Below are 21,335 nucleotides of genomic sequence, written 5' to 3'. Positions count from 1 at the left end.
ATTGCTCATAGTGTTAGGTGCATTAGTCAGAGCGAAATGGGTCTGGGTGGGTTACTCTTCGGAGGGTTAGTGTGGACTGGTTGGGCTGAAGGGCCTGTTTCCACATTGTAGGGAATCTAATCTAATCTAATCATATCCGAACCTAACCATATCCCTCTAAACCCTTCCTATTCATATACCCATCCAGATTCCTATTAAACATTGTAAATGCACCAGCCTCCACCACTTCGACTGGCAGTTCATTCCGTACACACACCACCCTCTGTGCGAAAAAGTTGCCTCTTCGGACCATTTTAAATCTTTCTCCCCTCATCTTAAACCGATGCCCTCCAGTTTACAACTTCATCTGCCCTGGTGAAAAGACTTACAAAAGTTGAGCAGCCAGACAAAATGCAAAAAGAATACAACGTCGAGCTACAGGGAAAAATAAAATTGTGGCTCCAGCCGTTTTTTCTCCTTTTGGCCTTTCGATCCTTTACATCTGTCAGTAACAGTAGTCACCAAAGCGCACACTGCGCATGCTCCGAGGTGTCAGCGAGGAAGGCGCATGCTCACCGGTGTCAGCAAAGTAGTACGCATGCTCCTCGAAGAACGGCACGCGACTTCCTTTTGATGGACCAATGGTAAAGCCTGGAGGACCGGATGGAGATTGGTCCTCCTGCCAGTTAGAGCACTCCTATTGTCTGAATGCAGAAGGAGGACCATAAGCTTCTGTAGCTGCAGTGAAGATTGAGCTTCAGCCCAGACTGTAACTTGCTTCTTCTGTCCAACATCTGTGAGTACAGCACTTTCTTTTCTCACCCCCTATTCCATTTAGTTTTCATTTTGGTGTTTAATTATAGTCATAGAGATGGACAGTACGGAAACAGACCCTTCGGTCCAACTCGTTCATGTCGGCCAGATATTGCAACCTAATCTAGTCCCGCTTGCCAGCACCCAGCCGATATCCCTGTTCATATAGTGTTGATTTGCAGCAGCTGAAAGGAAAGGTAGTGATTCTCTGGGGTGGAGACAGACTCAGGAAATGTTGGACCAGGTCTGTGTCTCAGTTGGCAAACACATGGCAAATGCAGTACCTCAATGTGAAGCTATAGCCTTTGTTGTGGCAAAAAAAAAGCAGAAAGGAGGTGCGTTTTTAAATGTGATACATTGGGATGTGGAGAAAGTGTGGATTGCAGATGCTGAAGATCAGAGTCGCACCCATATTCCCAATTTCTTCGTCTCCGCTGCATCTGCTCCCAGGAGGACCAGTTCCAATCCCGAACAACCCTGATGGCCTCCTTCTTCAAAGACAGCAATTTCCCCCCAGACATGATCGACTATGCTCTCCACCGCATCTCCTCCACTTCCTGCTCCTCCGCCCTTGAGCCCCCTCTCCAATCGCCACCAGACCAGAACCCCACTGGTCCTCACCTACCACCCCACCAACCTCCATATACATCGTATCGTCCGTCGTCATTTCTGCCACCTCCAAACGGACCCCACCACCAGGAATATGTTTCCCTCCCCTCCCCTATCAGCGTTCCGAAAAGACCACTCCCTCCGTGACTCCCTCGTCAGGTCCACAGCCCCCACCAACCCAACCTCCACTCCCGGCACCTTCCCCTGCAACCGCAAGAAAGCAAAACTTGCGCCCATACCTTCAGATTCCTGAAGAAGAGCTCATGCCCGAAACATCGATTCTCCTGCTCCTTGGATGCTGTCTGACCTGCTGTGCTTTTCCAGCAACACATTTTCAGCCCACACCTCCCCACTTCCCTCCAAGGCCCCAAGGGATCCTTCCATATCCACCACAAATTCACCGGCACCTCCACACACATCATTTACTGCATCCACTGCACCCGATGTGACCTCCTCTACATTGGGGAGACAGGCTGCCTACTTGCAGAACATTTCAGAGAACACCTCTAGGACACCCGGACCAATCAACTCAACCACCCCGTGGCTCAACACTTCAACTCCCCCTCCCACTCCACCAAGGACATGCAGGTCCTTGGACTCCTCCATCGCCAGACCATGGCAACATGACAGCTGAAGGAAGAGCGCCTCATCTTCTGCCTAGGAACCCTCCAATCACACGGGATGACCTCAGATTTCTCCAGTTTCCTCATTTCCCCTCCCCCCACCTTGTCTCAGTCCCAACCCTCAAACTCAGCACCACCTTCCTAACCTGCAATCTTCTTCCTGACCTCTCCGCCCCCACCCCCACTCCGGCCTATTACCCTCACCTTAATCTCCTTCTACCTATCGCATTTCCAACGCCCCTCCCCCAAGTCCCTCCTCCCTACCTTTTATCTTAGCCTGCTGGACACACTTTCCTCATTCCTGAAGAAGGGCTCATGTCCAAAACGTCGATTCTCATGCTCCTTGGATGCTGCCTGACTTACTGCACTTTTCCAGCAACATATTTTCAGCTCTGATCTCCAGCATCTGCAGTCCTCACTTTCTCCTAAAAGTACAGCTAGTCAGGCAGCATGAGAGTTGATGTTTTGGGCACAAGCCCTTCATCGACAATGATGTGTAGATGTACAATGGGACCTCAGTGTCCTTCTGCACCAGTCACTGCCAGTTGTCGGACAGGTGCAGCAAGCTATCAGCAAGGCAAGTGGTATATTAGCAAGAGGAATTGAGTTCAGAAGTGGGGATGTCTTCCTGCAGTTAGGGGGGTCATTGAACGTATTCACTGCTGAGTTCATCTGATATTTTGAACAACAATGAAATGGATGTTTATGGGGGATATTAAGAAAATGGTTTCAAGACCAGCATAGAACAGTTACAGTGTCAGACAGCACAGAAACAGCCCCTTCAGTCCAACTAGTCCATGTTGACTATGTTCTCAAACTAAACTAGTCCCACTTGCCAGTATTTGGTCCATATCCTCTGAATCTTTCCTATTCAGATACTTATCCAAATGTCCTTTAAATGCTATAACTGCACCACTTCCTCTGGACATTCATTCCACACGCGAACCACTCTGTGTAAAATGAAAAATAATGTCCCTCATGTCTTTCAAATCTTTCTCCTCTGTCCTTCAAAATTTGCTCCCTAATCTTGAAACCCCTGCCCAAGGGAAAGGACACCTGCTATTCATGTTAGCTATATCTGTCATGATTTAATCAACCTCAGTAAGGTCACCTCTCAGCCTCCTATGCTCCAAGGAAAAATGTCCCAGCCTGTCCACCAAAATGTAGGTATATTCATATCCAGTTATGATCTGTGCAATACTGGTCCAGGCACGAAAGACCAAATGTCCTCGTCCTGCTCCCAATTCTCACCCTCTGTGTCCAGGACAGCAAGAGACCATAAGACATAGGAGCTGAGATTAGGCCATTCAGGCAATCAGGTCTGCTGATAGCACACAATCGCAGCTGATAAGTTTCTCAGCCCCATTCTCCTGCTTTCTCCCCGTAACCCTTGATACTCAAGAACCTGTCTACCTCCATCTTAAATATTCTCAATGACCTGTCCTTTACAGCCTTCTGTTGCAATGAATTCCAAAGATTCACCACTCTCTGGTTGAAGACGTTTCTCCTTATCACCGTTCCAAAAGGCCTTCCCTTTACTCTAAGGCTGTGCCTTCAGGTTCTTGTCTCTCCTACCAATGGAAACATCTTCCCAACATCCAGTCTGTCCATGCCATTCAGTATTCTGTATGTTTCAATTAGAGTGTGGGCCTGTGTACCAGCATGAACCAGACCCTTCAGGATGAGATGCAGCAGGAATTAGGTTCAGGAAAGTGAGAATGGAGGGAGTGTGTGTGGGATGGAGATTTTCAGCTTCTAGGGAATAAGAGAGTTTGCTACAAATGGGAATTGAGCAGATGGGTCATTGGGCCGAGGAGTGGGAGATGGAGTTTAATTTAGACAAATGTGAGGAGTTGTATTTTGGTCAAGCAATCCAGGCAGAACTGGCACAGTTAAGGGGAGTGTTGCTGAACAAAGATCTTGGAATGCAGGTTCATAATTCCTTGAAAGTGGAGTCTCAGGTAGCTAGGATAGTAAAGAAGGCGTTCAGTATGCTTTCCTTTCTTGGTCAGAGCATTGAGTATGGGAGTTGGGAGGCCATGTGGCCGCTGTCCACGAAATTAGTTGGGCCACTTTTGGAACACTGCATTCAATTCTAGTCTCCTTGATATAGGAAAGATGTTGTGAAACTTTGAAAGAGGTTGGAAAAGATTTACAAGGTTGTTGCCAGACTTGGAGGATTTAAACTACTGGGAGAGGGAGAATAGGCCAGGGATATGTTCCCTGGAGCATCAGAGACTGAGGGGTGACCTTATTGACGTTTGTAACAGGCATGGATAGGGTGAATACCCAAGATCTTTTCCCCAGGATGGTGCAGTCCAAAACTAGACTGTGCATATTTGAGGTGAGAGGAGAATGGTTCACAAGTGTGGTTGTGAAGACTGGACTTTCAGAGCAGCTGTCAAAGATGTTTTGCCCTGACTAGGAGCAGAAGTTGTAACAGTGAAATCTTTCATTTATGAGCAAACAACTGAGTGAGTGAGTACATCCGGGATTTTGGGGGAAAGTGGGAATTCATTGCACTTTGGGGATGCAGCCCTTCCCTATCCAGTCATTTCTGCTGTTGGGTGAGACTAGACCTCAAGATTAGGGGGAGTAGCTTTCAAACAAAGATTAGGAGGAACTGTTTTTCCTGGAGAGTAGTGAATCTATGGAATTCTCTGCCCAGTGAAGCAGTAGATGCCACTTCAGTATATTGAAGACACAGTTGGATGGGTTTTTGCATGGTTGGTGAATTAAGGGTAGCTTTGACAATGCAGGGAGGAGGAGCTGCGATGATCTTAATGAATGGCAGAGTAGGCCTGACAGGACAAATGGCCTACTCCTGCTTTTATTATTATGGAACTATAACCCTGCATTTCCCATGGCTAACCCAGCTTCAGGATAAGGATTGGATCCTGAATATTGAGGGTGTAGTCAAATGGGAAGCTAGGTAAAGGTAGAGGGTTGGCACTGCTAATCAAAGCACTGATCACAGGGTAGTCTGGTGTCAGCTCAGATTTCAGGTCCTGATTTCTCTGTCCTCTGTTGATCTCCCTGTTCGCTTAGAGTAAGATGTTGGCCTGTCAGCTCTGCTGGATTTCTGCTGAAGCTTTGACACCCATTTTTACACCATTTGGAACAATAAAACATTGAGTCAATTGAGACCCAACCCACCATCTCTCAGCCTGTCAACCATCCAGATACAGTGTTGTCATAGCAGGGAATCAAACAAGGAAAAACGAATCAAAATTAGAAATAAATAGATACTCGTGCTTAATGTTTCTTCACTAGTAAGTAAACCAGAATAGGGTTCTCTCAGGATACTTATAGTGCCCTATTTTGAGGAATTCTGTCCCTGACATCTAACTATTAGTACCCAGCTATAATTTACAACAACATTTACAACCACAGAAATAAAGCATCTGTTTCTCAATGTCTGTGTGATATGCAGCACAGAAATAGATTTTTTTATTTCTCTCATGCGTGTGTGTGTGTGTACACACAAGTCCATGGCAGTGAATTTATATTTGCAGCATTATATTTGCCGATACATTCTATTTTGCTCCTAAAATGAACAATCTCCAGGCAGTCAATACATGTAGTATTATGTAAATTCAACTTTTGAAAATAGAACCAGCTTGACTCAAGGTTAGGATACAGACAGGCTCTGATCTCACACCTTTCATGCATTGTCTGAGCTGAAATAGAGTTGTAGAGATGTACAGCACAGAAACAGACCCTGCAATCCAACTTGTCCATGCCGACTAGACATCCCAACCTATCTAGTCTCACCTTCTCACACCAGCCCATATCCCTCCAAACCCTTGCTATTCATATATTCCATCCAGATCCCATTCAAATGTTGCAATTGTACAAGCCTCCACCTCTTCCTCTTGCAGCTCATTCCGTACATGTACCACCCTCTATGTGAAAAGGTTGCCTCTTAGGTCTCTTTTTTATATCTTTCCCCTCTCACCCTAAACATATCCCCTCTAGGTCTGCCCTTCCCCCCCCCCCCCCCATCCCTTCCCTCCCCTCCCCCCCCTCCCCCGTCCCTTCCCTCCCCTCCCCCTCCCCCCCCCGTCCCCTCCTCCCCCCCCGTCCCCTCCTCCCCCCCCCGTCCCCTCCTCCCCCCTCCCCCCGTCCCCTCCTCCCCCGTCCCCCCGTCCCCTCCTCCCCCGTCCCTTCCCTCCCCCCCCGTCCCCTCCTCCCCCCCCGTCCCCTCCTCCCCCCCCGTCCCCTCCTCCCCCCCCCCCCGTCCCCTCCTCCCCCCCCCCCGTCCCCTCCTCCCCCCCCCCCGTCCCCTCCTCCCCCCCCCGTCCCCTCCTCCTCCCCCCCCGTCCCCTCCTCCCCCCCCCCCGTCCTCCCCCCCCCCCCGTCCCCTCCTCCCCCGTCCCCTCCTCCCCCGTCCCCCGTCCCCTCCTCCCCCCCCCGTCCCCTCCTCCCCCCCCCCCTTCCCCCCCCCCCCCCCCGTCCCCCCCTCCCCTCCCCCCCGTCCCCTCCTCCCCCCCCGTCCCCTCCTCCCCCCCCGTCCCCTCCTCCCCCCCCACGTCCCCTCCTCCCACCCCCCGTCCCCTCCTCCCACCCCCCCCCCCCTCCTCCCCCCCCCTCCTCCCCCCCCCGTCCCCTCCTCCCCCCCCGTCCCCTCCTCCCCCCCCCCCGTCCCCTCCTCCCCCCCCCCGTCCCCTCCTCCCTCCCCCCCCGTCCCCTCCTCCCCCCCCCGTCCCCTCCTCCCTCCCCCCCCGTCCCCTCCTCCCCCCCCCGTCCCCTCCTCCCCCCCCCGTCCCCTCCTCCCCCCCCCCGTCCTCTCCTCCCCCCCCCCCGTCCCCTCCCCCCCCCCTCCCCCTCCTCCTGATGAAAGTTGGTAAAATTACAGCATGTAAAAAACATCTGGGTTGGTGTATGAATAGAAAGGGTTAAGAAGCATATGGGCCAAGTGCTGGCAAATACAACTAGATTAATTTAGGATATCTGGAAGACTTTGGCTGAAGGGTCTGTTTCTGTGCTGTATGACTCTGGCTTTCTACTAATGTTTGCCACATCTGTATGTTCAGTTTCTCTCTGGTGTCAGTGTTAATGCCTTGATGTCTCATTTTGTTCCCCTCTTCCTGGGTGCGTTAACCATTTTGTGTCTGGTTGTTCCTCAAGAAGCTGCATGGCAGGTTCATCCTGAATTAACATTTTTGTTTGCTTCCCAAAATTAGACCTGCTCGCTCTCAGCAGCATCCCAATGTCGTGGAAGATATTAACTTTCAGGTGGAGTCATCAAACTTCAGAGAGATATCAGTCTTGATATTTTTGCTTTTCTGCCCCTGTAAGATCCTGAATCAGTACCTTCAGAATTAGCTAGAATGGAGTGAGAACAGAGAGAGAGAGTGGGATGGTGCTTTCAATTTTGGGGAATATTCTGCAGAAAGTAGAATTGCTTGTTCTGAGTTTCTATTCTGGACTGACAGTGATGACATTTGTAATCTCTCTTTTTACAGAGTATTTGAAGATAGAAGTTTCAAAACAACAGATGAATTGCTTATGCCCAAAACATCAACTCTCCTGCTCCTCAGATGTTGCCTGACCTGATGTGCTTTTCCAGCACACTTCTCGACTCACTGTACAGCATCTGCAATCCTCGCTTTGACATCAATATCTGACAGTCACTCAATCCATTAGGACCTCAGCAATTTTCAACTTAGATTCTGTGAGAAGGAGCAAAGCTTTTTTGGTTCCTGTTTCAGTACATTTTCAGCATCAGTGGGACTGGATGAGAGACACTACTGTTGAACCGCACTGAGTGTGAGCCTGGAAGAGTGATACGGCCTGGAATGAGGAATTCACGGCAGGGAGTGGCTATACACATGTTTGTGTGCAGCTGAAGCTTTGGCCATGGAGAATCCTGAGGAATCTCACCCTGTGGAGAAACCGTGGAAGTGTGGCGACTGTGGAAAAGGCTTCCGTGTCCCGTCTGCCCTGGAGATTCATCAGCGCAGTCACACCAGGGAAAGGCCATTCTCCTGCACCGAGTGCAGGAAGGGTTTTACCCAGGCCTCCACCCTGCTGAGGCACCAGCTGGTCCACACGGGGGAGAGGCCATTCTCCTGCCCTGAGTGCAGGAAGGGCTTTACCCAGGCCGCCTCCATGCTGAGGCACCAGCGGCGCCACACAGGGGAGAGGCCCTTCAGGTGTCCCGAGTGTGGGAAGGGCTTTACCCGGCCCTCCATCCTGCTGACCCACCAGCGGGTCCACACAGGAGAGAGGCCATTCCCCTGCCCCGAAAGCGGGAAGGCCTTCAGCAATTCCTCCCACCTTCTGACCCACCAGCGGGTCCACACGCGGGAAAGGCCCTTCAGCTGTCCCGAGTGTGGGAAGGGATTCAGTCAAGTGGGCTCCTTGCGGAAGCACCAGCTGCTCCACACCGGGGAGAGGCCCTTCAGCTGCCCCGAGTGCTGGAAAGCTTTCAGCGATTCCTCTGCCCTGCTGAGACATCAGCTGGTCCACACGGGGGAGTGGCCGTTCAGGTGCCCCGAGTGCGGGAGGGGCTTTAGCAATTCCTCCAATCTCCAGACCCACCGGCGGGTCCACACGGGGGAGCGGCCCTTCAGTTGTCCTGAGTGCGGGAAGGCCTTCAGCGATTCCTCTAATCTCCAGACCCACTGGCGGGTCCACACGGGGAGAGGCCCTTCAGTTGCCTTGAGTGCGGGAAGGCCTTCACCTGCTCCTCCCTTCTGCGGAGGCACCAGCGAGTTCATTTGCCATCGCAGGGGGTTGAAGGAATGACAGCCTAGTGACATTATCAACTGGACTAACAACCCAGTTCCGGCGAATCCTGCCACGGAAGATGACGGAATTGGAATTCGGTCAGAAACTTGGAGTTCAGTATTTAATGATGAAACCATTTATCGGGGCGAAGAAAACTCCCATCTGACTGACTCATGTCCTTTTTAGGGAAGGAAAACTATTGTTAGGGGAAAGGATTCATTCAGTCGTCCCAGCTGCATTGTTTCTCTGGTCTGGCCTACGCATGACTGACTCCAGACCTACAGCAGTGTGGTTGTCTCTACACAGCACCCCCCACCCATTCACAGGGAGAACCTTACTTGGATACAGGGTATGGATTGAAATTCTTGAGTTAAGCAATACTTTCTATGCGTTAAGGCTGTACCAAGGATCCAGTTACAAAGGGACAACTAGGTGCTAACCAATAGTAAAGAAACGGTGGCACAGTGGTTAGCACTGCTGCCTCACAGCGCCAGAGACCCGGGTTCAATTCCCGACTTAGGCGACTGACTGTGTGGAGTTTGCACGTTCTCCCCGTGTCTGCGTGGGTTTCCTCCGGGTGCTCCGGTTTCCTTCCACTGTCCAAAGATGTGCAGGTCAGGTGAATTGGCCATGCTAAATTGCCCGTAGTGTTAGGTAAGGGGTAAATGTAGGGGTATGGGTGGGTTGCGCTTCGGCGGGGCGGTGTGGACTTGTTGGGCCGAAGGGCCTGTTTCCACACTGTAAGAAATCTAATCTAATCTAATCTAAAGTGGGGGGAGTGTGTGGGTTTTGACCTTGAGCTGTTTAAAAAAAATCAGTTACTTTTTTCTATGCCATTTTGCTCGGGGGATCTGAAGCTGTAACAAAGTTGGGTCACAATAAAGGTTACCTGAATTTACCGTTGAGCTCAGACTCCCATTGAAAGCTCTAAGTAGTTTTTGTTTTAAAGCTGCTCATTTCTTTCAGCCTCCTGCACTAAGTTTCCAATGTCATGTATCAGATGGAGCAGTGAATGAGGAGCTTGTATCATTAGAAATTGTAAATTTTTCAGGAGTGCAGATACTGCATTGTTTCAGCAGCATTGTAAAGTTTACTGGCAGCACAGGGAGGTGTGGGATGTGTTCGCGAGAAACTGTTTTGAGGAGCCGGTCTTGAACTGGGGTGGATAAAGTTAAAAATCACGCAACGCCAGGTTATAGTCCAACTCATTTATTTGGAAGCACTAGCTTTCGGAGTGCTGCTCCTTCATCAGGTAGCTGTGGAGCAGGATCAAAGCACACAGATTTTATAGCAAAAGATCACAGTGTCATGCAAATGATAGGATATATTGAACAAACCTAGATTGCTGTTAAGTCTTTCATCTTTTTGAATGGGTTGCAGGTTTCCTTAATGTATAAATCTCAGAATTTCTTTTAAGTTACAATCTCATGATGACTTAGGTTTTATAAAAATAGGTGACTTCTCAGCTCAGACAATGCATGGCAGGTGTGAGGCTTGAGTCTGTCTGTATCCCAATCTTGTATCAGACTGGTTTCATTTCTGAAGTAGGAATTTATAAAATACTACATGGATTGACTGCCTGCACTAACTGTCTGCAGATTGTGTGTTTTTTTGAGCGAAATTGCATGTATCTGCAAATGTAATTCTGCAAATGCAAATTCACCCCATTGTGAATTTGCACCTTGTGCATCACGTACCATGCTTTGTAAAGTGTGGGTGTGTTGGAGTATAAGCCTCAGGAGTTGAGAGTGTTGGGGTGTGTGTTTGAGAGGTATGGATAAAAGCGAGAGCTTGCATTTTGCTAAAACAAAGAAGTGCAGGACTTGTACAGTTAATGGGAGAGCCCTGGGTTGTATTGTAGAACAGAGAGATCTGGGGGTGTTCAGGTACACAGTAGTTTGAAAGTTGCATCATTGGTAGACTGGGTGGTTAAGAAGGCATTTAGCACACTTGCCTTTATTGTTCACACCATTGAGTATAGGAGTTGGGACATAATGTTGAGGTTATACAGGATGATGGTGAGGCCACTATTTGCCAGGACTGGAGGAATTGAGTTATAAGGGGAGGCTGAGACTTCTTTCATGAGAGCAGAGGAGGTTGAGGGGTGACCTTATTGAGATATACAAAATCATGAGAGGTGTAGTAAAATTATTAGCAAAAATAGCGAGGTGCAAATGTTGATATGTCGAGCTACCGGGGTGGGGGGGTGCGGGGGGGGGGGGGGGGGGGGGTGGGAGAGTGGGAGAGGTGTGTGTGTGTGTGTGTGTGGTGGTCATTGAGGCTCTATCTTTTTTTCTCCCATTGGCCTTTGGATAGTTAGAAACTGTCAGTAACTCCATCTCCACAGAGTCTACCACACATGCTCCTCAGTGTCAGCAAAAACACCGCCCATGCTTGTAGCTGTCCGCAAAAACGGCGCTATGTTGTATTGATGGACCAATGAGGAGTACTGGAGGACCGGTAGGAGTCTAGTCTTCTTGTTAAACACAGCCTCTCTATTGTCTGAAAGTGGACCATTAGCTTCTCAAGCTGTTGCTGCTTCTCTCTATGAATGAAGATTGAGATTCACCACAGACTGGAACTTCCTCTGTCCAACATCTGTGAGCACAGCGATCTCTCTTCTCTCCCCCCTCTTCTATTCTCTTTTTTTCATGCAGGGGTTCAATTTGTGACTTGAAGCAACTAAAAGCAAAGGGAGGGGACAGACTGGAAAAGTTGGTCCAGGTCTATGTCTCAATTGGCAAACACATGGCAAATGCATTACCTCAGTGTGAAGTTATAGCCGGTGTTGTGGAAAAAGAAAACAGCACAAAGCATTGTTTAAATGATCATATATTGCGATGGCAGAAGCTGGAGATCAGAGTCAAAAAATGTGGCACTGGAGGCACAGCAGGTCAGACAGCATCCGAGGAGCAGGAGAGTTGATGTTTCAGGCACAAGCCCTTCATCAGGAATGTTGTGTGGATGGACAAAGAGGTCTCAGCATTTTTTCACACCAGGAGAAATTGAGGTCTGCAGATGCTGGAGATCAGAGTTGAGAGTGTTGCTGGAAAAGCACAGCTGTTCAGGCAGCATCAGAGGAGCGGGAGAATCGACGTTTTGGGCTGATTCTCCTGCTTCTTGGATGCTGCCTGACCTGCTGTGCTTTTCCAGCAACATATTCTTCCACACCAATCAATGCCAGTTGTCAGACCCCAATACCCATCCAACAATGAATTGGATGGGTATTGGGGAAGGCAAGAAAATGGTTGTGATGACCAAAAGAAGAGTTAAAGTCAGACAGCACAGAAACAGACCCTTATCCGAGGATGGATGTGGTGTTCCCTACATTGGACAAACAGGCAGAAAACTAGCCACTAGGATATATGAACATCAACTAGCCACAAAAAGACATCACCCACTATCCCTAGTATCCTTACAGATGCATGAGGAAGGACACCACTTCGACTGGCACAACACATCCACCCCAGGACAAGCCAAACAGAGACACGCATGAGAATTCCTAGAAGCATAGAATTCTGGTTGGAATGCTATCAACAAATACATTGACTTGGATCCCATTTGCACCCCCCCCCCCGAAAAAGAACAGGAAATGACATTGCCATACGAAATGATGCCACCACAGGAAATGACATCACCAACCCAAAGAAACCCAAACATCTAAATAGAAAGTGGGCTACACCACTGGTGCTTCATCTGGAGGCTCACTGCAGATATTACCTAGTATAGTGATGGAAAATGAACCTTTCAGCTCAGCGAGCAAACCTACATCCAGAACCTCACCCTGAGCTACAAACCTTCTCAAAACTCACCAGTTTCATGGTCCAATCTGGTTGCTGAGATTCTTCATATTGATGGATCCACTCCAATTAAACACTGGGAAGAATGAAGCCACTGGTTTCCAATTTTTTGCATCCATCTTCATTCCTCAGCCTCCATCTCTCTCCCTTATAACTCTCAGATTCAGCCAGGCTGTTCATAACTTGCTGCATTGGATTCTGAGAGTAGCTTCTGACCTGTGGGCGGCACGGTGGCCCAGTGGTTAGCACTGCTGCCTCACAGTGCCAGAGACCCGGGTTCAATTCCCGCCTCAGGCAACTGACTGTGTGGAGTTTGCACATTCTCCCCGTGTCTGTGTGGGTTTCCTCCGGGTGCTCCGGTTTCCTCCCACAGTCCAAAGATGTGCAGGTCAGGTGAATTGGCCATACTAAATTGCCCGTAGTGTTAGGTAAGGGGTAAATGTAGGGATATGGGTGGGTTGCGCTTCGGCGGGTCGGTGTGGACTTGTTGGGCCGAAGGGCCTGTTTCCACACTGTAATGCCATGCCATGCCGTCCCGTCCCGTCCCATCCCATCCCTCCTGTATCCGCCTCTGTCATCTCATTCGAGCCTGTCCCATCCCATCCCTCCTGTATCCGCCTCTGTCATCTCATTCGAGCCTGTCCCATTCTCAAAGTAGCTGCTGCTGCCGGAATCATCTTTGGTCCCTTCCTTACCTCCAGGCTTGACTACTTCACTGTAGTCAAGTCAATCAATAATTTTACGCATTTGCCCTTCTGTAAACTTGAAATCATCTAAGACTTTGCTCTTGTTTCATGGCAACAATTCTCATTCCTCTGTGGCTCATGTGTCCACTGACCTGTGCTGGTGCCCATTCAAGCAACAACCAAATTTTAAAATTCTCATTTTAGTCTTCAAATCTCTCCAATGGTTTCTCCCATCTTTATCTTTGTAATCTCTGTATGTTGAGATGAGTGTGCTGCTCCAATAGTGAGTGTCTTTGAACAGAACTTGCAGGTAATGGTCTCCCATGTAACTGCTGCTCCCATGTACCTATCGACGTTAATTGTTAACCCTTTCGATAGCCTCTGACTTGCCGGTTCCAATAGGGATAGTATTGCTGTCCTCCAATGTGAAAGCTAAGGGAAGTTTTGATTTAGCAGCTCTGCTATTTCAGTGTTCCCCCATTAACTCAGCGGTTTCGCCTTCCCAGGGACAAATATTTACTTCAGCGATTCTGTTCCCTTCAGCATACCAATACAAGCTCTTGCTATTCTTTTTGATATTTTGTGCTGGGTTTATTTCGTAATTTACCTTACCTATTTTTATTGATTTTATTCGTATCCGTTTGTTTATGTCTGAAAGTTTCTCAATGCTTCAGCTTTCCAGAGGTCTGGAATAACATTTCTGAAAATTGAAATAAAATACGTTCAAACTTAAAAGAAACTCACCTTTCAAATGGCTGGGGGCGGGGAAAACAATCGCCCCGCCCCCATTGTCTCCGAATTCTTGGAGGACTCCTCCGACCGCGCCACATCGGCGGGTGATGACGTCACCAAGAGGGACCCCGCCTCCAGTGAGTTGGCGCATGTGCAATGGGACAAAGTGTTACTGAGTGTGGGAGAGGAATGGCGCCGGCGGCTGAAGGAACAAGAACAGGAGCCGCTGGAAAAGCTGAGCAGGTCCGGCAGCTGGTGTCGGGAGGAATGTGAGGAGGTGTTTCGGGTCCGGGGATCCTCCTTCAGAACAGGACCAGGTTTCAGGAACATCCCGGGGAGGTCGCCAGGCCCGAGCGCCAAGACCTGGCTCCTGCCCCCGGGGAGAGGAGACAGTGAGACAGGGTAGGATTGGGACCCGCGGGAGGAGGGAGACTGGGGAGTTTATAAACTCCTAGGGGGAGGCCTCAGGCCTCCAATAGAAGCCCCACAGGCTCAGTGTTTACTTCACCGGCGAAGGAGCTCTCGGGTTGCCCGGGCAACCGGCCGCCAGCTTTGTGAGGGTCAGGCGCCTGTTGTCTTGGGACGGGGTTGTTGGATTGTTGTATAATATTGATCTCCTCTGTACTTTTAATCTTGAAGATTTTAAAAATGTACACTGGCTTCAATTTCTGAATTCTAAGTATAGAAGCAAAATATAAACATCTCCTTACATGTATCCCAACATGTGCATAGGAGCTAAGACTGCCTCAAGATTTACAGAGGTGCTGAATCAATAGCTCTTTCCCTTTTGATTAATGAAGGTGGTGCCCAGCAGACTCCTGCACACAGCCTGTTCTGTCAGCGTTTATGGGAGAGATATGACAGCAAAACCCGTGAAGCCAAGTAATTTGAAGTCACACTTTAGTGCTTTAATCCCCTCAAATTCAGCATTACGTCAAGGCTGTAGGTGTACCAGACTCCCTAGGACAGCCAGGATGGATAACAAAGAGGAGAGCTGAGGTGTTATCCTCGTCAAGCCTGTAACTTCTGCAAAAAACACCATCAAGTTAATTAAATGCAATGTCCCCTTCAGCAATCCCACGCTGGCTCTTCTTAATCCACCTTTCTCCATGTGACTACAAATTTTGACCAGAATAACTATTTCTGCTTTTCCACCAAATTTAAACTGGCTGCCCTCTAATTGCTGAGTATATCTTTACAACCTTTCTTAAACAAGGCTAAAGTGTTTGCAGTTTTCCAGTCACTTCCTCCAATTCCATGGAAGACTGTTGAATTATGTCGAATGCTCCCACAATTTCTGTCGTCCCTTTCTTCAAGATCCTTGGATATATTTCATCAAGTCCCAGTGCCGTGTCAACTTCTAAGTGCCAACAGCTTATCGAAGACTTCTTTCATATTAATTTTGAACTTATACAGTGACAAAGTCACCTTGTTGGTTGCCCCGTAAGAATTGATTAGAGCAGAGTGAGAACAGAGGGGGAGAGAGTGGGATGGTGTTTTCAATTTTGTGAAATAAGAAAAGAATATTCTGCAGAAAGTAGAATTGCTTGTTCTGAATTTCTACCCTGCACTGACAGTGATGAATCTTATAATTTCTTTTTGCAGCTGTAAATATATTTCTTACTTTAAAAACGGAAGGCTGGCTGTGACTCTGGATGGATTCAGTATTTAAAACTGTGGTGACTCTGTAAATCAAGCAGGGGGCGTGGCCACGTGACGTTCCCATTTTGAACTCGGAAGAGTGCGGGGCGTGGCTATGTGACGTCCCCGTCTCGCACCCGGAAGAGTGCGGACTGGTCACGTGATGTCCCGTTTCGCGCCCCGGAAAAGTGCGGACGATCACGTGACGTCCCGTTTCGCGCCACGGAAGTGGGTCAAGGAGGCCACGTGATGCCCCATTTCGCGGGCAAAAGGAGGTCACGTGGGATCGGACAGCTAGGAATGTAAGAAGGTGGGGAAAGGAGTCAGACTAACACCCAATCAGAAGATAATTCTACCTCAGTGTTTATATGACGTTTTTTATTGTATAAAAGACTGGGGCAGGGACAAAACGAGGTCTTTCCTTTTTGAACTGGCATACTTTTATAGTTTGTCAGGGACAAAGGGGTTTAGACCCAGAGCTCTGAATGCTTTGTTCACTTACTGTGTAAAATAAATTAAGAGTGTGAGACCGAATATCTTCTCCTATTGCTTCATTTAAAAGAACACGCAGGACTTGGCTCACACATAGAAGAAAGTAAGTTTGTAGATTGAGCCAAAGTCCAACAATTTGGTGACCCCGACGTGATGAAGACGGAGAAGTGACGGAAAGAGAGAAAAATAGAAACAACGGACAACTGACGTTTGATGACAACAACAAGCGGTGCCGCATTAAAAAAAGGTGAGCAGACGCCTGTTTATATCGAAGTTCTGCAATTGGAGATACTAAATTGATTGTTGTCATTATACTGCAAGTGTCCTAGTAATAGTAAGTGGACAAAGCATTGATAAGGTACGTACAGGTTTAAAGTCCCTTGGGGTTAGAGTCCCCATAAAAGCAACAAGGTACGTACGGGTTTAAAGTCCCTTGGGGTTAGAGTCCCCATAAAAGCAACAAAGTTTGATACGTACAGGTTTAAAGTCCCTTGGGGTTAGAGTCCCCATAAAAGCAACAAGGTACGTACGGGTTTAAAGTCCCTTGGGGTTAGAGTCCCCATAAAAGCAACAAAGTTTGATACGTACAGGTTTAAAGTCCCTTGGGGTTAGAGTCCCCATAAAAGCAACAAGGTACGTAAATGTGAGGAGGTTTAAAGTCCATTGAGCAGGATCTCATAAAAGCAACGCTCACAAATTTTGATGTATGTTTGATGTTTTGTAAGTTTTAGAAATTAGATTGGGGAATGTACGGAGGGTGGAAGAAAAGCCAGTAGCGTTTTGAAGACCAAGACGGTGGTGTTTCAGTGAGAGAGAGTTGGTAGTGGAAACCTAACGGTGACAACGAAACTGCTGATCAATCTCGCTGAAAGGGTCAGTTGCTTGGGTGTATTTCATCCAAACTGACTAGCCACCGGCTTTGTCTTTGATTGGGTTGGTTGTTTGGTTATATTTATATCTAAACTAACTGACTAGTGGACGGGAGGATTAAAATAAAAATACATAAAATGGAAGGGGAGTTTGGTAAAGAATGTGAAGAATATGGAGGATGTTCTTCCGATTTAATGTTGCCCATAAAACAGCAGTGGGGTAAAGCCAGAAGTCAGTTAGTCAGTGGGCTTGCAAAGAATAAACAAAAAACAATGATGGAGAAATATGATAAGATTTGGGAGGAATTACAGAAACAAGGCAAAGTCCCTAGAGATGAGGAGAAGAAGAAATTGTCACTGTTTTTAGGAAAAGCAGAAGAACAAGCTAAATTAGAAGTAGAAGAGCACATGAAGGGAAAGAAAGGGTCAATATTAGTTAGAAGAAAGTGGACAAAAGAAGGCGGGGAGGAAGAAGAGAGGAGGATTCATCTGCACAACATGATGTTAGCCTGTATGGTGGTAGAAACATTACAAAAGGGAGTAGGTGGTACCTTCACAACAGATTTGACAAAGGAGATAGGAAAGGCAGGACCATCTGCGCCATTATATCCTAAATTGCCTGTGGTACAATCACCGCCTCCATATCCTATAATACAAATGCCACTTATGTATGTTCAAGAAGGGGTGTTAGACATGCGAGAAGTAGGAACAAGAGAGTACAATGTAGTAAAACAGAGACTGGCGGAGGCTGTAGAAGAAAGTATTAGGAAAGTAGAAAAATTAACATTAGAAGTTGATCAGAGGGTTAAGGAAGCGGAGGAAGCAAATAGGGTGACAATGATGCACAGTAGGAATAAAGAACAGCTAAAACAGGGCAGATGTTTTCCAGTACAGGAGCCAGATGCTCATTCAACACCATATAGTGCTGAGAATGAAAAGAGGGGAAGATTACATGATTCAGGCCAGTTATTGGATGATGGGTTCTCAGACAGAAGGAGGAGAGATTTGAGGGAAGAACAGGATAGAGAGAAAGTGGATGTGGAGTCTAAAAGTAGTATAGATATTGAGGACGAGGAATCCCTGACAGACAATGATCCAAACACCTACCCGGTCACCTTGAAAGGCTCACTCACAATGCATACTGAACATGGCCCTCCACTGAAGCCCCTCCCTGAATTGAGTTACGACTTGCGTCAAAGAGACACATTACGACAACCTATAAAGTATCAGCACCACCAAATGCCGTTAATTTACAGAGGCTCTTATCTGGGGAATGTCTATCAGCCTTTTACATTTGCTGATATGAACTGTATCCTGGATAAAATGCCCCCACCCATGGAGGGGGGTGGGCCCTGGATGGTAAAGGTTTCTCAATATACACTAGGGTACAAGTTAGCCATGGGCGATTGGAGAGCGTTGCTGGGTAAGCAATTGAATATGTGGGAAATACAGCAGATCGAAGCGTCTGCGGGGACCACCTTATTACCTGATTCGGAACCGTTTGTGCAGCATGCCACCTGTGTGGGAAGGGCAATGAGGGATAGGTTTCCGATTCCACCGGGAGCGATGCACTCACTCACCTTCACAATGAAGGAGGGTGAGGATATGTCTGTCTTTTTGGCTAGGTGTAAGGACACGTGGGCAGATACTGCGGGGAGCCATCCAGGGTCAGGCCAGCTACAGACTACATTATTTAGGAATGCCGTTATGGCAGGGATGCCAAAGGAAGTAAAAGAGGCAATGGAGAGTAATCCTGACATCCCAGGTTGTACTACAGAACAGTGGGAAAAACATTTGACGCATCACATGAAGCGTTACAGGACAAAACAAGATGAGGATAAACAGAGTAATGAGTCAGCTAAAGCGCAGTTGCTGAAGTTACAGCTCGATGAGGCTAGAAGGAAGGCTAATGATACAAAGAAGGCCTCCCAAAAGACGACGAATCAGATGGTTCAGCGGCCGTCGCCACAAAACAATCCACCAAGTTTAGTTCCAACACCTGATTGGATGCCACCCTACCCCCAATATGGGGGCAGACCAATAGGTGTACCAGGAGGAATGCGTGGTAGAGGAAGGGGCCGCGGAGGATTTAGAGGTCAGCCACTTAACACCTGTTTTGAATGTGGCCAACCCGGGCATTGGAGAAGGGATTGTCCCATGCTGTGGGGACTCCAGGGAGGCCAGGGATTGATCCCAAGGCAGTACCTCCGTGCAAGTCAGCCTCCTTCTCAACAGGCTGTTCAGCCTTATCAAGTCCCAAATGCAGCTGCAGCCCCGGTGAAAGGACAGTACCCCCAAACTATGCTGGAAGGGCAGGGGTATGAATATTGACGGGGCCCGAGAACCCAGGGGCATGTGGGGTTGGCAGACCCCTATATGCAAATGAGGGTAATGGACAAGACTTTGTCTTTTTTGGTTGACACGGTGCAAGATTTTCTACCATCACTTGTGATATACCTCGGTCAAGCATGTCATCCTCTAGCGTCCAGTTAGTAGGGTTCTCGGGTAAACCAGAAAATCTGCCTTTGACATCGCCATTGATTACATCAGTGGCCGGACAGACCTTTCGTCACCAGTATATTTCATCACCTGCATGCCCCGTGAATTTGATGGGACGTGACTTGTTGGTGAGATGCGGGGTTTCGGTTCTCTGCGGGCCAGATGGACTGGTGGTGACCTTTCCAAATGGCCATTCCATCAATTGTTCTATGACAATGATTCACTCTGGATCCCAAATGATGTTATCACCAGACACATCACCAATGGCAGAAGGGCAGTGGGCAGATATATATTGGGGACTTCTCGAACCCGAAAACAGGCAAAACAACGGCATACAGTCTTTATACAATCAATGGCGACCCTGGGTTCAGATGTTGCATCCCTATGCTCCTCCTGCAGATCCCCTTCATGTTACTTTATATTATGATAGAGATGATAATGAAATTTATCAGCATGCATTCTATCAGCACTTGGAAGGGACTCAATGGGATATTTCTTCCAGTTGCATTCTGCTTGGAAACGAAGGTGTGGCAGGTATTGTTGAATTAACTGTAGAACAGTTGGACTGGTATGAGATGTCTGAAGAAGCTATACCTCATGTCACGTTGGCCGTGCATGCTGAACATCAGGCCAAGGATCTGGGACCTATGTCCAAACGCTTGATGGTGTTAACGGACTGGGTGTGGACTCAGTTACCCGGTTTACAATATTCACCATCGGAGGAAGCCTATCGAATTATGTACAGAACAACTGACAAGGTACTGCTGGAACATAGGCAGATTGAACGGTTTCATGGTAGGGAAAAAACAGACCATCCACAGGCTGCGGCGATGCTTGACTCACTACCAGATACCTTGTGGTCAGCTAGTTCAACGGACGTAGGGTACTGCAAACATGTCACACCGATCACATTTGATTTAATAGACCACACTCCGATTTGGCAGAGACAATATTCACACAAACCAGAGGCCGAAGCCGGCATTGCCGACACAATCGAAGGATTGTTAGCAGCAGGGGTGCTAGAACCCTCCCGGTCAGCTTGGAACACTCCTATCTTACCTGTAGAGAAGCAGAATACAGGCAGATATAGGATGGCACATGATCTTCGACGGATTAATAGTGCCGTTTCTACTCCAACAGTTCCAGTTCCAAACCCCTACACTGCAATGTCTGTGCTGACCCCTGACCATAAATGGTTCTCGTGCATTGATCTCGCCAACGCGTTCTTTTGTTTGCCCTTAGCTGATCATTTGAGGGACATTTTTTCATTTACCTATAAAGGCCAACAATTACGTGATACAAGGGTCCCTCAAGGGTTTATTTTGTCACCTGGGGTGTTTAATCAGGTACTGAAACAGCAGCTGAAGGATCTGACGCTCCCAAAGGGGGTGGTATTGATCCAGTATGTGGATGACATTCTTTTGGCAGCACCCGATCATGTTTCTTGTTTGGAAGCCACAAAGTCGTTGCTGTTTCACCTGTATAGTGTCGGTTTCAAAGTTTCACGGGTTAAATTGCAATGCTGCAGACAAACGGTGTCTTTTCTGGGTAGAGTTATTTCTGCTCAGGGAACAGGTGTGTCTCCGTCCCATAGATCCTCCATTCTGCATCATACCAAACCAGTCACTGTAAAAGACATGCTCTCATTTCTTGGGTTGGCAGGATACAGTAGACAATTTATTGCATCATATGGGGAGCTCACTTTCCCTCTGAGGACCATGGTAAATGAGCAAGGTATGAGAAATTTGTCGGCCCATTTGCAGTGGACTACGGAGGCAGATGAAAGTTTCATATCTCTTAAACAGGCTTTAACGCAGGCTGCTGATTTAGCGGTCCCAGATTACAAAGAGCCATTTT

At 48.0% G+C, this 21,335-nt stretch overlaps 2 protein-coding genes and 1 pseudogene across 3 annotated transcripts in view; 2 read left to right on the top strand and 1 right to left on the bottom strand.

Annotated features, from left to right (window-relative positions):
* The window catches only part of LOC148144190 (uncharacterized), a 244,929-nt gene that overhangs the window by 201,531 nt on the left and 22,063 nt on the right, over window positions 1-21,335 (bottom strand). The gene's annotated exons all lie outside the window — the stretch shown is intronic.
* On the top strand, window positions 664-10,269 carry LOC148144192 (uncharacterized; annotated as a pseudogene). Its single transcript, XR_015751397.1, has 2 exons — window positions 664-775; window positions 7,493-10,269. The product of XR_015751397.1 is annotated as an uncharacterized LOC148144192 (transcript).
* LOC148144191 (uncharacterized) lies at window positions 14,212-19,441 on the top strand. The gene is made up of 2 exons (XM_087974601.1): window positions 14,212-14,379; window positions 15,583-19,441. The coding sequence occupies exon 2, from the start codon at window positions 17,118-17,120 to the stop codon at window positions 19,308-19,310; it is 2,193 nt and encodes a 730-aa protein (XP_087830727.1). The 5' UTR covers window positions 14,212-14,379; window positions 15,583-17,117; the 3' UTR covers window positions 19,311-19,441.

This window comes from Chiloscyllium plagiosum, unplaced genomic scaffold (genome assembly GCF_037043375.1).
Source record: "Chiloscyllium plagiosum isolate Xiang-an unplaced genomic scaffold, Cpla_swu_hap1 HiC_scaffold_27, whole genome shotgun sequence".
NCBI classification, from domain to species: domain Eukaryota; kingdom Metazoa; phylum Chordata; class Chondrichthyes; order Orectolobiformes; family Hemiscylliidae; genus Chiloscyllium; species Chiloscyllium plagiosum.
This window is presented reverse-complemented; position numbering and strand designations above follow the sequence as displayed.